The sequence below is a fragment of the Fusarium graminearum genome, chromosome 1 (assembly GCF_000240135.3).
Source record: "Fusarium graminearum PH-1 chromosome 1, whole genome shotgun sequence".
Classification (NCBI taxonomy): domain Eukaryota; kingdom Fungi; phylum Ascomycota; class Sordariomycetes; order Hypocreales; family Nectriaceae; genus Fusarium; species Fusarium graminearum.
The window spans coordinates 1277339-1292902 of record NC_026474.1 but is presented as its reverse complement, the minus strand read 5'-3'; the positions used below and the strand labels follow the sequence as shown (position 1 = coordinate 1292902).

Here is a 15564-nt window from a genome sequence, read left to right as displayed (position 1 = left end):
TGGGTGAGCAGCAATGCCGATCTTGTAGAAACGTGCCTTCTCCTTTGATTGCAATCTTCCCTGGAGCCATTCGATTGCTTGGTACCATAATGTGGTGTCTCTGGTTCATACAGGGAGGCTTCTAATAAGCAATATCTTGTGAGACAGAAAGTCGTTCAAGCTGCCAAGTTCGACAGATGTTTGCTACTTGGTAAGGCAGGAGCTCCTGTGGGTCTGCACGGGAGAGGGAAGCACTTGCCGAACGTTCAAAGCAGGAACAGACCAGGATGCAGGTATCGTACAACCTTCTTTGCCCGCTACCAGAGGGCATTGGTCACCTCCTGAAATGAGTGAGCCTTCGGCTTGAGTACCAACAAGGTCTGGTTTCCGAAGCTCTCTGAATTCAAAACAATTACGAACAGACAACGACCGACCATCGCGTACCTATCCTCCTATTCTAATCACAACCAAACCTTCTTCGTCAACTTTTTTCGTGCCGAGGCAAAGCCTTAAGCTTGATGCACCATCGCAGGGGGGATATAGCCCTTGTCTCGGGCAGCCCACAGGCGGCCCCGTGGATCATCCCCTGTTGTACTCTGACATCCGTCGCTTATTCGGAGAAATCTTCAGCCATGTCTCGATCGCTCCGGTACGATCCCAGCTTCACGGTACTCTACTCGCCAGAAGTCATGTCAAATGTGCAAACACAAGCCTCTATGCACGCTGGCCGGTTGTCTCACGGTCTCCGTGCTTGCATATTGATACTCGCGCGGAGAAAAATATACTAAATTGGCTCCAAGAACAACGCACCAAGTCAAGATTAACAAGCATCACTAATTCTACTCCCAACAAGCGCATTATCGCATGCTTGTGAAACGGTCTGCCTGTCTCTCTATCAACGGAGCCGGGCTAACCGGGAAGACATTTGTTCTTAAAATAAGAAGCTTGATTCTTTTCAATCAAAGATCAACAGTTTGAGGCTGGCTGTCAGGGGTCCAGTAGGATTTCGCCGAGACAGCTTGGAAATCAATTGTTGACATTTTCTGTTGAATCAATGATCCGAAACTAATGATGCCTGCTTATAATACCTTGCCCAGCTGAGCAACACTCGGCACTTCATGACAAACCCTCGATACAACATCATGGTTGGCTTGAGGTTGATCCCAAGCTCCAATCCCCTGCATATTGCGGCTATCGTCTGCCTCAACCGAATATTACAAGTCTTTTCTTCTGTCGGTTCAGCAGATGTAAACCTGTCGATCATGACCAATTCGGGCATTGCAGCACTCAGCCTTATTACAACGGAAGAGATACTTAGAAAAGAACGTGGTCCGAATTACTTCAAATTCCAAGACTGATGACCGAGTACGGAATTTTGTTAAAATCACGACGTCAATTTCCATGGATGGCTAGCACGTTGCCCAAAAGCGATAGGCTTTTCTCCAACTCGACAGCCTCTCCCGTCATCGGGTTTGGGGAATGCCCATCAATAGCAGACGCCATTTGCGGATGGTTATTTAGCTAATTGGCATCAACCCAACGATCTGTGGTATCGGCATCGTGCCACAGTGTCACATATGCGCATAAGGTTCTGCCATCAAGGGGTGGGTAGTGGTGTTCGCATCTCCATTCGTCACATGAATCACCTGCAGCGCGAGGGTGTTTTGTGTGAGATCGGAGCCGTAGCGAGCCCATAGGCAGGGGAAAATTAATAAGGTATGCATTCATCGGCTCAACGCGACACAAAATGACGCCGCGATGATAGATCCTGTATCCCAGCATCATGATCAGGGTCAGCCACAAATACGGATATGGCTGCAGGGAAATGAGAAAGTGATTTGCTGGTCGCTTGACTTACTTGCTTCCCTACCATCTGGTACGCTAAACCATGTGGGAACCGAGGAGGTCGATCGCAAACCATCTCGTCCAGTCACAATTGGCAGCGCAGTTGCCAAAGGGATGGAAATCGAGGGCCAAGCATGGCTCTCCTAATCCCCACAGGATATATCCCAGTGGAGTGGTCACCAGCTCCAGATAGTCGGTGCAGACTGTGGACGATCACTTACCAAGGACCCAGCTGTGGCGGCAACAACAACATGGCACTAAACGAAAAAAGCCGTGCGCCTACGAAGATGCGAGCTTCTAAAGTCGTTCGCCGCAGGCTTGGTCGATTTAGGTGCTTGGTGGGTGGGCGCGCGCGTATCGATCGGGTGTGGGTGGGCTCTAGATCTGGAAGGCTGTCATGAGGGAACCGCCGTCGGAGAGGGAAGCTCGACCCCCGGCCGGTTGTGAGATCCAGCAATGACGTCCAGCGGCATGCATGCAATCCCAGGGTCGTCAATTACGATATGCGCTACAGTATCGTGTCTTCATGGTGCGCAGCCAGGCTCATGGCACGGTGTGGTGCAATTAGCGGTGCGGTCTCAAAAACGTGTACGGTACTGCGCACCAGCTGTGCGGTGCTAAACTCCTCATAACCATAATGAGACGGGACAAGACGTTGGACTATCTTGATACCCTCCATTTCCCTTGCCTCACACCATCCAATGGCCGTTGGAACGGGACCCTTTTTTTGTCTGCATTGACGGGTTTGCAACCGCTTCTAGCACTGGAACCTGACGAGCTTTGATTTCACTAAAGTCTTGTATTATTTGCTCCCCTCGTCTCTTGTCGGAGCCGGGCTTCGCTCCGGTTCGACTTCTGTTCACATCCTGCCAGTCCCATTTTGCGAATCTTTTCTCCGTGCCCTTGCTCCTCCCGTGCACTCTGAAAAACTCTCTCCTAAAAGATGTCTTCTCGGATTCTGACTATAAGGCGGCCTCTCTAGCCTCCTGTTATTGTTAAATTCTCAATGTTCCCTGCACACTCGATTGATGTCATCTAGCCTTCACTCTCGCAACAGAAACACTAGCAACCCTACCACACAGCGTCCCTTCGTCTCAGAAACCGTCATCACGTACCCATTTAAACCCCAGTCTTCTCGTGGACATCCGCCTAGACTTAGTTGTGCGTGCGTGCGTGCGTCCGTACTCTTATTGTCCTGCCCCCCAATCATTTATTTCCACCCGCGCCCGGGAGCTTCACAGAACCGTCGCAACCTAGTTCATCCCCGACCAAGGCGACCAAGGAGCTCAACGCCCTGCCAACTTTTGCCGCAAGGCATTGTACCTAATGGAGCCAAAAAATTACATTCGGAAGTTTAACTCATCTTAGCCAGCTTATTAGAGCTGCAATACTTCCATTCCCGGTTATCAAACTCATATGTGAGCACCAGACTGAAATAGCCTCCAACTATGGACCTAGGACCATCCTCGTCCAGCACCGTCTCACCTGGACCTGGGCCGCAGACGAACCGAAAGGAGCGCGGCGCCATTGCTGCTCAGGTACGATATTCAATTCAATTCTTTTTGTCTCTGCGGAAGGGTTCTATAGATCCTTTTCTCGAACATGCCGTTTGTCGCTTTCCCTAACTCCACCTGTTATTTGTCTGCAGTCTTGTTAGACTTAGACGCCGACCCCTGTGTTAACCTTGCCATATGCTCTGGACAAATACCCTCACAATGAGCTCCTTGACTTGTTATTTTCTCCTCTCTCATTGTTTTTTGCACTGAGTAAGCACTTATGTTCAAAACGAATTGACTAATATGCCTAGGCTTGCGAGACGTGCCGCAATCGAAAGCAGAGATGTGATGAACGAAGGCCTAAGTGTGGTACATGTCAACGATTCAAGCTCGAATGTCGATACAGAGAACCCCAACCTACAAAGTATGTTTACAAGAAAGTCCGAGGAAGTGACAAGGATACCGCGCCTGGCCATTGTATGGCGATACCGTCGTTGTTCCCTTGGCCGCTGAATAACTCGACCGCAAAACGCTAAACTCCGTCCATAGGAAGGATAAAACTTTAGTTGAGATCCTAGATCGACTCAAAAGCGTTGAAAGTAAGATCGACCACATGGGAACACGGGAAAACACCACCCATCCCGTTTTCAACACTTCCCAACCCTCTACTGTCTATCCCACGAACACGCCGTTGTTAGTCGATCCTGAACCGCAAGACTCTCTCCCAGGGACATCTCTGCCCCCTACGAGTCCGGCATCTAGCCGCGATGCAGGTGGCTACCGATATGACTCCTCGGTATCCAAGGTATCGGAATGGCCTGTCGTGCGCCACACGTTCGAAAGCTTTGGACAGAAGCATCCTTCACCAGTAGGTGAAATACCTACGCTTCCACGGGGCCTACGCGAGTCTGCTGTTGCTCTGCCACTTGACGGACTTCAGCCAGTCGTGATACAAAGCAACAGCACACTCCAGTTACCCTTGCACGTTTCGGCTTCCGCGTCTCCTCTTGGCCACAGCCCCCCCAGTGTGGACTGGGAGACAGTACAAAGGTTAAGCAAAGGCTATTTTGATGTCGTCAATACTTTCTATCCCATCATGGACAGGCAATGGTTCAATTCAAATACACTGGGCTCAATCATTAGCAACGGCTTTCACGAAGGGGTAATTTCAAGCCTTGTACTCCTCGTTCTTGCCCTTGGGGAGGTGGCCCTCACCACATCCGAAGTATCTATCTCAGCCTATAAACAGCGGCCATCTGGTATCAAGGGAGGCACTATCGACAGACCGCCCGGCCTTTCTTATTTCAACGAGGCACGGAAAAGAATGGGATTCGCTTTAAGCGAGGTCAGCCTGGAAAATGTGCAGATGCTTGCGCTTGCTGCCATATACTACTCCAGCTGTGGGCAAGCTCTTGTTAGTGTTATTGTTGACACTCTTGTGATTTTACTCTAACCGCCTTTCTAGGAATGTTGGAGGATGACTGTCTCTGCTTCCTCAGCCTGCCAGGCCTTGATTGTAAAGTAATGAGGCATTTTATTGGCTGCTAAGTTCATATTATCTGACCCTGATCTATAGCAAACCCAACGAGCTCCACGGTCTTCGATCAGATCTAGTAAAAAGGACATTTTGGCACTGTTCAATCATGGAGATGTGAGTATAGAATCTATGCTTCAAGCGTATCGACTGACAAGATAAAAAGTTGTTTCCACATGGAATTTGGTTTACCTTTGACCGGACTAGACAAGTTTGAAGAGACGATCGGTCTTCCCGACTTCAACGGATCGGTCACTGACGAGGATTATATCAGTAACCAGGCGACGCACTTCCAGGAGAATTTTGCAGCTCAGATTGTGCTTCACAGGCTTTCTGCCAACGTGCATTCTGTCCTCAACAAGAGTAGGCCCAATCATTCCCAGTTCCCTTCAAATATGTCTAATCTGCCTCAGCATTCGGCCCAGACGTATCTATGTCCTTTCCAGGGTTTGGGCACTTCAACGGTACCTCGAGCCCTGGTAGTGCGACCGTTATGAAGCAGCTCGATGCGCAGCTTGATCAGTGGCGAGGCATGTTGCCTATGCATTTGAGATGGCAAGACAATCAGGATATGACCTTTTCAGATCCTTCGCAGGGTAATTTCAATGACGTTTATGCTGGACAATCACTGCCTAGCAGTTATATGTTCACATCGGATCTTAACACACAACCAGCAACGTACCCATTTGCAGCTGATATACATGTTGCGCTCCTTCGGACACGATACAGCTACAACAAATACCTTATATATCGCCCCTGCATTTACAAGGTCCTCCACCACCCAGAGAGTCTGACACAGGAAGATGCCGAAGGTGCAGCCGAATGTCTCAAGGCGTCGCTCAAGTGGCCCATCGCCCTATCACCTACCTGCACCAACAAGCGACTTATACCGATGACGTTCTTCTGGTCCCAAAACCTTTTTGGAGTTCTGGTGCTGTTGCACCTCTCGCAACAGCATCCAATTATGCTACGCATTCGATCATCGCTTTGCGGGCAGCGCTTTGACGTTGAAGCGTCACAAACTGTTACGACGTATTTGGATTGGCTGCGCGATATGAAAAAGATAGACTCAACCGCGAACTGGTGCTGGAATATCATTCGACTAATCTATCGGCTGGACGACTAAACAACAAAAATACACACATAGCACGACGCTCACCCGTAAACAGCGACAACATGGAGCGGGACTGAATATTAGACTTTGCGGATCTGATCACCAAGCGAAGCATAGGCTGCTTCTTTACAGCCGAGGGAAATGAGTGGGCTACTCCTGTTGGCTGGTATGATATTCTAATAGCCCAGATTAGATACTAGGGAAGAACTCATGGGATACGTGTTGATCACGTTTTGGAGGAGAGAAATAGAGAAAATTAGTATTTAATACCCAAGGCGGATAAGCGTCTCTTTTGATTTGATTTTCCTGGATTCATCCTACATGGCCCCGGCTGCCACATGGACTCGTTGGATTGATACTGTTCCACTGCTCAATGAATGAGCCAGCCTCCAGAGGCTGATATAACTCACTCGATCTCTCGACATAATCATGCGACCGCTCACAAGTACCAACCCATCGACAAGCTCCCTGACCAAAGGTCTGGTTTGTGACAAGAGAGCTATCAAAACATTTCACGTCTCTCAGCTATAGCGTGCAATTGGTGGGCCTCTGGATGCCCGTTGAGATAGCTGGCCTCGGCCGATACCATGTTACAATGACAGGGGAGGAGAACGCATGGCCTTGTACGATTATGACGTGATAGCTAACCGCAAGGTTACCTTGACTGCAGATCCAATACCACATATCAAGGCAGTCAGCTTTATATGTATGTACTTATTTTCGGATTGGTAGAAGCGCTTGCGGACCAGAATAACTGTCATAATATCGTAACGAAAAGTCATTGGGAACCCTAAGAGGAAAAGCGCCACCATCATGTTGGCTTTGGCCGTATGATGAATGGAGAATAAATGGATGAATGCCAGTTACGACAGTGGTGAAAGATCACCATTCGATACAGCTTTGTAGGTAGTTCTTGGGTAGCATTCAAGGACATCTATCAAGCTACGACATCTGCACAAAGACCAGCCCAACCGATCGCCAAGCTCAGTTCTGCACCCTTTTCAGCTCGTATCCTGCACTAGTCTAATTTAGCCTTCCCGTTCAAGACTCGGGTCGATTCGGCATTCGTCAGATGTGTAACAATGAAATCATCGTTCTAACTCACATGGGAACAACAAGAAGGGGTAAAAGAAAAACCTGCTCAGTCTTTCACAAAACCATTATAAATCTACACAGACACTGTTTGGTGCAGCAAAAACCCTCTTTGTTCTTCTTTTCTACCTCATCTCACAAGAGCGGGAACACGGAACGGGCCGAGCAGGGGTCCCACAACCGTTGTCGGCTTTGGCGCGCTTTTCCTTCTGAGGATTTGCTAACCTACTTAGTTGGTTACCTTGGCTTTTAGTGAAAGCACATTCATTGTATTGGCTAACGTTTCTTGAATGCGTCTTTACACTGCCGAGATGTACGGCGATATGAAATTGACGCCTCATAAAATATATCCATGCTTGAAAGGCCTTCACAAGAACAAGACTCTGTTACCATGAAACGAAACAAGATTGGTCTATTGTACAAACACTCCTAATTTCTCCGCACTTGAGCTAACAGCCGAATAAACGCGCGGAAGTAAAGTTCAGGCAATCGACACGACAGTATAGACGCTCGGGTAAATCGTCCGAGATCGATAGTAACAGAATTGATTGAACCCTACAAAGAAGAGACTGTAGATACGATGCTAACCAGACAAGACATGACCAAACTCCAACATTTATTTGCTCTAAACCATTCCACTGAACTGCATCATCTTCAACCTACAGCTGACTCTGGTCAAATTCTTGTGCCCCGACAAAAATACAAAGTCTTGCATCAGCGTAACGATTCAGAAATGGACATCTGGCTATGTGTCTCTCATTCGCGTCACATCGATTTGGTCCTCCAACCTCTCTCCGCTCTGGATCTAACACTTTTCAATGTTGATCTTACCAAAATTGGTAGTTCTTGGTCCGCTTTTTTGAATCCTCAACAGGATCGAAAAACGGCTGGTCAGTCTGAATCCCGTGCCCATTGGCATTGGAGTTCCCCACGCGATCCATCTGACTCACCATCCATATGGCAGGCTCGCATATGGCTCTGAATGCTCCATGGCGCTCTAGACCTTCAGGAGACCAGCTGGCTTTTTCGCCGAGTTCGAGCCTGACGTTCTCCTGAAGTTCATCCTCAGCTCTAACCGATGAAATCGCAACCTCAAACCATTGGCCAACCCGCTCAATCCCCGGTAAAGCCACCGGAACCACCTGGCCTCGGTACAGTTTCTTCGTTCCATTGGAGGATGGTTGGACCACGCGAACCATCGTAGTTGTAAGCCAAGTTGGCCCCTTGGCTCCGTTCCGGTACTTCGCCTCGTGGTGTATTCTGACTCGTTCAACACACCATTCTGTCGCATCTTTTGGCTCGACTTGGATATTGATTTCTCCTATCTCGTTTGTCCTTAGAGGTTAGTACTTTCTGTGGTTTGGGTACGTGAGTTTCAGGACCTACTTAATATCCAGTGACTGAACCAGGCATGCAGCGAATTCCTCAAAATCCTTGGTGACTTGCGCCATATCTCTGTGCGAAACACTGAGCTTAACATCCCATGCATTTTGTGCGCAATGGATGAAAGCCTGTGACATCTCCCGTGACAGAGGAAGGCACTCATGGGTGAACGTATCTGCATCGACGTTCACAACAAGCCGTTTTGGGGGGTAAGTTTCATTTTTTTCCATGCAGAGAAACTCGTAGTACACCCGTTTCTCCGCCAGTACCCATGAGGTTCTGCCGCCTTTCATCTCTGGAATCAAGTTGGCTTCTGTGGCGCTAGTTGTAAGAATTGGATAGAACTCCACGTGGGGATTGTTGTCGTTCAAGTGTCTAGCTTTGGCACTAGCAGACTCGAAAGGTCCGTTAGGGGACGGGCTCAAGTAGACTTCCGCAGGCGGAATGCCTTTGATGCAGACCCTACCAAACTTGGCTTCAACACTCATTTTTCCTGGGACTGCCTGGAAAACCTCCAGCAAGTCCTGCAACTTCTTCTCTGCGCCAAAACTGACTTTGACAGATCCGTCGTTGTCTAGTGTAACTACGGGTGCATCCATTCCTGGCACAACACGTGCAGTGGAAATAGAGACCTCACACTGAGTTTCCTGATTTCTCTCTTGGTATGAGGGCCCTGTCGTATTTGGCTCTTGGTTCAAGGGACGGTCATCCCTGACTCGCACGTTCTGCCTAAAATCCGTATCATTCTGTTCTTTGATTGCTATATTCTTCCTTGACGCGATGCCAGCCCAGGAACGATTAGGGGCGGCTTTCTGGCCCATCGTGTTGAACAGAGCTTTTGGTTCATCGCTTTGCTTGCCGAAGATAACCTCAGAATATGTGGCATTTGGGCTTTGGGTAGTCTCCGCACCATAGCGAGGTGCAACAGCCTGCTCCGGTATGAGGACTGGAATACTGATAGGCCCATCGAACATGTCCATCAAATTCTGCCCAGTCGGTTTCGTTATCGGAGGGTTTGGCGGGTCTTGTCGTTCTCTGTGAACATTTCCTGTACCGGACATACCGTGCTCTGGAACATCTTGTAAGGTGGTAGGCGTTCGTGACAAGTCGGGGCCTAATTGAGGCTGGTCCAGACAGGCTGATTCACCAAACACAAGTGTTAGTTGTCCGGATCTATCTTCCAGTTGATGTGAGTTTTGGACCTCGACTGGCTGAGGAAGTTTGGGTTCGTGAAGGTCTCCAGCAGTTTGGGAGGTTATCAAACAAGGTGCAGCCTCTTCATCGTCATCCACCTCGTTTGGGGCTTCTGGGGGTTCATCGGACTGTATCCCGCCCAGCCACTGAGCCACTTCGACGCGACGGTGGAGCAGAGACTTGAGCTCATCCGTGCCGTTCTGTAGGGGCGATACCTTTGAGTTCAAGGAACCTACCCATGTACTTTGTGGATCGGAAATAGTCTTTGGCTTCCGCCTCGAAGGATGGGCCGGGGAAGCCTTGTCGGCAGCTTCATTGACAGTGCTTGCAGCGCAATGTGCCATAGTTACTTGCACATTCTTGACTGCAGTAGGGAATTGCTTTCCTTCGGACTTCGCGGTTTTCCTGCTCGTTTCGGGCTGCGTCCGGAAACACCGGAGGGGACGCTTCTGATCCTTTACTGCTGTTGTGCCGGACTGCTTGTTGCCGTATGTATACCCCTCAAAAGGACGGAACTCTGTTTGCTTGCGCCTAGGACCCGTAGACTCGGTTGGATATGTTGTGCTATCGGGGATTAGTAGGCCTTTGTTGTTAACAATTCCAATTCTCAAAGTTACTGCGCCTGCAATGCGCTTGTATTCCTCTTTCAAGTCGAAGCACTCAGGATCAGCATATGTCAACGTCGACAGGCCAACGTGCGTTGTCCACACATAGCACACCCTGGCTGATTCTGGCTTCCTGGTGAAGATAAAATGCGAGGTTGTAGCTGAAGGGGCATCCTAAGACTGTCAGAAAATTACAGCATGAGATGAGGCATGATAATTACCGTGAGGCTCGCAAGCGTGTTGAGCTTTTGCGTTGCAGCATCCAGTGCGCTCAGACCCTGGTCACTGCCAATGTACAAAAGTGAGCCCCGGAGATTGTACGATATTTGACATTTTGTGAGTTCTGCTAACTTCTCAATGCCTGAGGGGCCAAGTAAGGCTGGCAATAGAGGCTCGAATTTGGAGAGAATTTGTGAGACAGTGACTCCTTCCAACCCTTCAGGGCTTTGCCATGTTCTCTTATGAGAGAGATGCTTGATGTGGTCTGGGTACCTGTACGGGTCATACTGCTCCTTGATGTCCGGGGAAGTGTGCTCAAGTAACGGGTAAGGAACAACATGAGGCGTTTCAGTCAACAGCTGGACATCGGGTCGAGCTTTGGGATCAGAGTAACCAGCATCGTCCTGGTCCTCGAATAGATCTTCGTCGTCATTGACCGGGTAAACCTCAGCTTCCAACAGCCGTTCCAGGCGCTTGTGCATCCAATGAGTAATTTGGGGCTGGTCTTGAACAGCGGAGATGAACTTGAACCAAGAGACTTCGGGCTCGTACAGGACCTCGATAATAATCTGACAAGTGGGAATAACATATAAGCAAGGTACTTGGAGACTTTCTTCTCGGCGCATACCTGTCCCAAGTCATTTACGGCATCTGTAATGACGGATGAGACGCCGTTAGGGAGTAACGGGGGGTTACAAGAAATGTAGAACTCGGAGTAGCCGTCCATGACTGCAAGCTGTAAACTAAAAATTATTAGGAGAGAAGCAGTATTATTGCGCTGGATGATACACACAAAACAAAGTCTGCGGTTGATGAATTAGGCAAGAGTTCGGCCACTCGAAAGTGCGGATTTGAGCACCAGCAGTGCCGCTTCAGTCAAAACAGAAAGCCCAGAGCGAGCCTGTTCGTGAAATCGAAAACGAAAACGAGTACAATAAACATTGACCGAACAGCTACTTGCTGGGCACAGCGCGGTCACAAGAACTGTCGGCGCTCAAGCGGAGCAGATATAAGAATCTCGAGGCAGTCCCATGCAGGTGAAGGGGTGGAAAGAAAATAGGAAGAGAAGATAACACAGAGAATGTAGAGGGATAAGTATGGGTTGATTTGAGGGAAGGCTGGTGAAAGGAAGAAAGCAGGCAGATGCACCTTCCCGTTGGCACCTGTTGCCAGGCGGCAAGCAGCAGCTTTGACTGGCAAGAGTGGCAGCGCCGCTCCATGTTTGCATTTTATGCCTGAATTAGCAGGGAGAAACTAAGTCAGTGAATCACTGATTCTAGGCAGGTGCCTTGATAGATAGATTGAGATTTCAATTGCATCAGCTGGAGAGTGAAAACACCACAAGTCTCAAGGGATAAGTGCAGGCCAGGTGTGATGTAGAATGTTCGAGGACCGGCATGTTAACAGCATAGCATCTACTAAAAGGGTTTCATTTCAGGAAGGTATCCCGTAATAGTAAATACAAATAGGGTTCTGCTGGCTTCAATATGTTGTGCATTTGGTAGAGTATTACTTGTATGTAGATTAAATGTATAGAAACAATGAGCCACCTGATCTTATCCCCAACTGGTTACAATAAGGGCTCGGAAAAACATTCTTTTCTTCTTTTTCTATTTCCTGTATTTCGTCTTTTATTGACATAACGACGCTGAGGTTATATGTTTTTGAATGTAGCTTCCTCTCTTGATCGCGAAGATACCAAGACTCGATTCGAGTGCAAAAAAGCATGCCCAACACCAGTAACACCCATAACCCGCCAATTCCCATGGTTTAAACCAGTAACTAAAAATGTGTCACACAGACGTGATTAAATCCAGCGTAGATTTCCAGTCCATGTGTTTGTGAAGAAAAAGAATAAGAAAGCATACAGGGAATGGTATCGAAGCGACGGCGGTTCATCAAGTATTCGTAGGCATAAAGGTTTATGAAGCTATCAGGAGCTTCAGTATAGATAGACTGGAGTCCGGCCAGTCGAGATATTGGACAGAATTATAGATATGGTTGGATTACACTTCTTGTGGCAAAGCTTGCTGGGATTGAGTTGCAGACACCCTTTGCTGATTCAATGGAAAATAGGGGAAAGTAACTCATTGCGCGCCTTTGACGTTCTTCTTAACGTTGAGTGCCCATTTGAGCTTATCGAGTGTTTCTTTGGATGCCAGTAGTAGGGCTTCTTGCTCATCTTCTCTTGCTCTGGCGTTGGTCTTGATGTCTTTAAGGCCTTGCTCTTGCGTCTTCTTGTACTCTTCGAATTTGCGCGCAATCTCCTCTTTCTCGTGTAGTAGCTGCTTGATGTTGCCGTCTTGCTGGTCGCAGAGATCCCTTAGCGTTTGTATCTTATCGTCATCTGCTCGTCGTTCCTCGTTGAGGTGATCTATTTCTGATTTCATCTTGGTAACGGCTCTTTTAACCTCGTCGCCTTGGTCTTGCCAATGGGAGGAAATGGCGTTGTAGCGACCCTCCATCAACTGCGCATAGCTAGTTGCCTCTTCGACTTGGATCGTTGCGTCCTTTGTTGTCTTTGTCATTTCGTCCCTCCAGCTCTTCTCGCGCTGTAGAGCATCTGTAGCTTTTTTCTTTTCAAGCTCGACGGTTGCTTGTAGGGTCTCGACCTGGCGTTCCTTTCGGGCGAGAAGTGTCTTTGTGACGTTGGCCTCGAGCAGTCGGCTTTCGTAATCGCTGACCATTCGGTCGAGCTTGTCTTCTAGTAACTTGGCGGCTTGCTTAGCCTCGTCGGCTTTTAGGCGCTCGATCTTGATGTCGCGCTTCAGAGCCTCATTGTCGCTGACAAGCTTGTTTATAACTCGGCCAGTTTTTCCCAGGCCAGCCTTGCCTATTGTCGAGTCCCATTGACCGTCTACAGCTTCGGTGCTTTCTGACATTGCGGGGGTCTCTGAATCTGGTGTAGGCTCTATTACGCGCGCTGCGCCGGTGCTCCAGCGCGATGGTGTTATGTTTGCGTTGTTGGGGTCGGGTTTGGCTTTGACGGGAGTATGTGTGTGATTGTTGAGATCGGGATTGGAGTGAGAGTTGGACACTCCGCTCGTGCTACTGTTTACGCTGCTAGAGAAATTGCTGTGTTTGCTTTCAGGACTGGATTCGGAGCCGTCGAAGCTACGGACACTTCGAATTGTGCTTGACCTGGCGACAGCCGGTTTGTGTGTGGCAGGACTCCGGCTTTTCATGCTGTTGATGGAGCCGGTAGAGACGGGTGTTAAGGTCTTTTCGTTGTCAGATGAAGGACCATGTGGATCTGTCAAATCGGTCGTAAGTGTGGCTGCGGCTGATGGTAAATAGGTTGATATTAGCGTTTGTTGAATATAGTAGTTTAATGAAGAGGGAGAAAGTCAGGAGAGGAAAGGGTACTGAAGGAAAGTCGGTATCTAGCAGAGTGAGACAGAATACGAGGCTGAAATGAGAAACTCCAGCCAAGCCTCAGAAGACGATACGGGTAGGGGACGACAAGATGGGATGAGAACGCTGTTGAGCCCCGGCTGAAGATGTGGGGAGCTGTTTCAAAGTGGAGGCTAAGATATTCATTGAAAGCATGGATAAGCAGTAAAAAAAGCAAATGCTAATTAATTTCAGCAGCTGGCTCACACATACCGATGACCGCGTCTTTGTGAATTGAGAATTCCGTTTTGGAAAAGCGGTTTCGCATTGCAATAACTAGTAAATGGAAAGAACGTTGTTAGAGGTGCTGCGTCTATCTTTCGGGTTGCTTGGGCAATGAATGCTGCAGAAATACAAGGGATGTGGCCTGGCAAAGGTACAGCAAAGCAAAGACAAACAAAAGTAAGGCAAAACAAAATGAGGCAAAGATTACGCTGCAGCTTTAGGACAATTGACAGCTGTGCAATTAGAATTCTGCAAGCACAAACGAACAATACACACTAAAGTATTTAGTGTAGGTAATCAAGTGTTCTTCTGTTGGCCTTTGTTTTGGTTCTAATAAAGGGAGGGATGACTTGACTTATTTCTACTAAATTACCTCCACTTCATATATAAGGAGTACGTACCTGTCATCTCCCACGGGCTGGCTCCCGCTTGGCCCCGTTTATTAGACCGTTACAGTACCGTTACAGTACCGTTGAGATGGAGGGACGGAATACGGAGACGCAGAGTGTTGGATCGGACTGAACTGTAACCAATACAAGTTGAGCCCGCTGATGTTTATTGGGCCGATCAGCGTCATCAAGTAAATAAACAAACAAAACCAAAGGAACAAAAAGGTGCAGTATTGCAATAACCTGGTCAACGTCATGGCCAAGTGACAAGACCGGTCTGTGTGGTGGCACAGCAACTAATTACGGGCTACTCAATACTACAGGTTAGTAGTCAGCTCGATTATCTACCAGGTAGGTAGGTATCTATGCTGAGAATTACATGTTTACATGCAGCTTCCAACTCTATAATGACGCCTATGGCTGCTCTCCTCCAGACCCACGGGCCAACGAACGAAACAACAGTACTAATCTGACTACTAATCCGTACATGGGGGTTTAATTGGTTTCATGCGAATGCTCATTCAAAGCATGACATTGCTAGCAGACAGTTCAATTTATCAATCAGGCAGAAGATCAAATATTGCAATTGGGTCAATATATCGAATGGCGTTATTAACTGTCTCACGCCTTCATGAGGTGGTGACAATGCTTGGTATTCATCTAATCGGTACCATTGGTCCCAACCTTATCTACCCTTTAACGCCTTGAAATGCATCATCGGTTAATCATTTTCTCAAGCAGTAATAGCGGTTGATGCAGACTGTCCCGAACTATTACCAGCACCATTTTGTGCAGCTTCCATGAAAGACGGGCGATATTTAGATAGATATTTGCCTGCCACAGGTCTTGCTTCCTCAACTAAGTCCATTGCATTAGTAACCATTACAGGAATCAGTGTTCATTGTTGGTAACTTACACTCGGTCCAAATGTCTTGCACTGTATCTAATGCAATCTCTTTGGCAGGTGGTCGCATCATGATCAAGTACAATAGACTTGTCAGAGCCAACTGAACGACACTGGGGTCGCGACACATGTGTTTCACCCGTGACAGAACGTTCTTGTTCAGATCAGGTATCTCGCTCAAGAAACGGTCAA

General features: G+C 48.2%; 6 protein-coding genes across 6 annotated transcripts in view; 1 reads left to right on the top strand and 5 right to left on the bottom strand.

Annotated features, from left to right (window-relative positions):
• Window positions 1–1500: 1500 nt before the first annotated feature.
• On the bottom strand, window positions 1501–1900 carry FGSG_11761 (uncharacterized protein; the record flags this gene model as incomplete). Its single annotated transcript, XM_011317765.1, has 2 exons — window positions 1501–1794; window positions 1838–1900. 2 exons carry the CDS (start codon window positions 1898–1900, stop codon window positions 1501–1503), a joined length of 357 nt encoding a protein of 118 aa, XP_011316067.1.
• A 1372-nt stretch (window positions 1901–3272) lies between these two features.
• On the top strand, window positions 3273–5980 carry FGSG_00404 (uncharacterized protein; the record flags this gene model as incomplete). Its single annotated transcript, XM_011317764.1, has 7 exons — window positions 3273–3362; window positions 3632–3744; window positions 3870–4734; window positions 4786–4841; window positions 4897–4971; window positions 5021–5217; window positions 5301–5980. 7 exons carry the CDS (start codon window positions 3273–3275, stop codon window positions 5978–5980), a joined length of 2076 nt encoding a protein of 691 aa, XP_011316066.1.
• A 4453-nt stretch (window positions 5981–10433) lies between these two features.
• FGSG_00403 (uncharacterized protein) lies at window positions 10434–11188 on the bottom strand (the record flags this gene model as incomplete). Its single annotated transcript, XM_011317763.1, has 2 exons — window positions 10434–11030; window positions 11090–11188. 2 exons carry the CDS (start codon window positions 11186–11188, stop codon window positions 10434–10436), a joined length of 696 nt encoding a protein of 231 aa, XP_011316065.1.
• Window positions 11189–12548: 1360 nt separating this feature from the next.
• FGSG_00402 (uncharacterized protein) lies at window positions 12549–14122 on the bottom strand (the record flags this gene model as incomplete). Its single annotated transcript, XM_011317762.1, has 2 exons — window positions 12549–13744; window positions 14068–14122. 2 exons carry the CDS (start codon window positions 14120–14122, stop codon window positions 12549–12551), a joined length of 1251 nt encoding a protein of 416 aa, XP_011316064.1.
• Window positions 14123–15051: 929 nt separating this feature from the next.
• FGSG_00401 (uncharacterized protein) lies at window positions 15052–15502 on the bottom strand (the record flags this gene model as incomplete). The annotated part of the gene is made up of 2 exons (XM_011317761.1): window positions 15052–15326; window positions 15385–15502. The coding sequence occupies 2 exons, from the start codon at window positions 15500–15502 to the stop codon at window positions 15202–15204; spliced, it is 243 nt and encodes an 80-aa protein (XP_011316063.1). The 3' UTR covers window positions 15052–15201.
• A 34-nt stretch (window positions 15503–15536) lies between these two features.
• The window catches only part of FGSG_11760 (uncharacterized protein), a gene marked incomplete at both ends in the record, with an annotated part of 2137 nt that continues 2109 nt past the window's right edge, over window positions 15537–15564 (bottom strand). Inside the window, one exon of the mRNA XM_011317760.1 lies at window positions 15537–15548. Within this exon, the coding sequence (XP_011316062.1) occupies window positions 15537–15548 (12 nt within the window). The remainder of the gene's footprint in view (window positions 15549–15564) is intronic.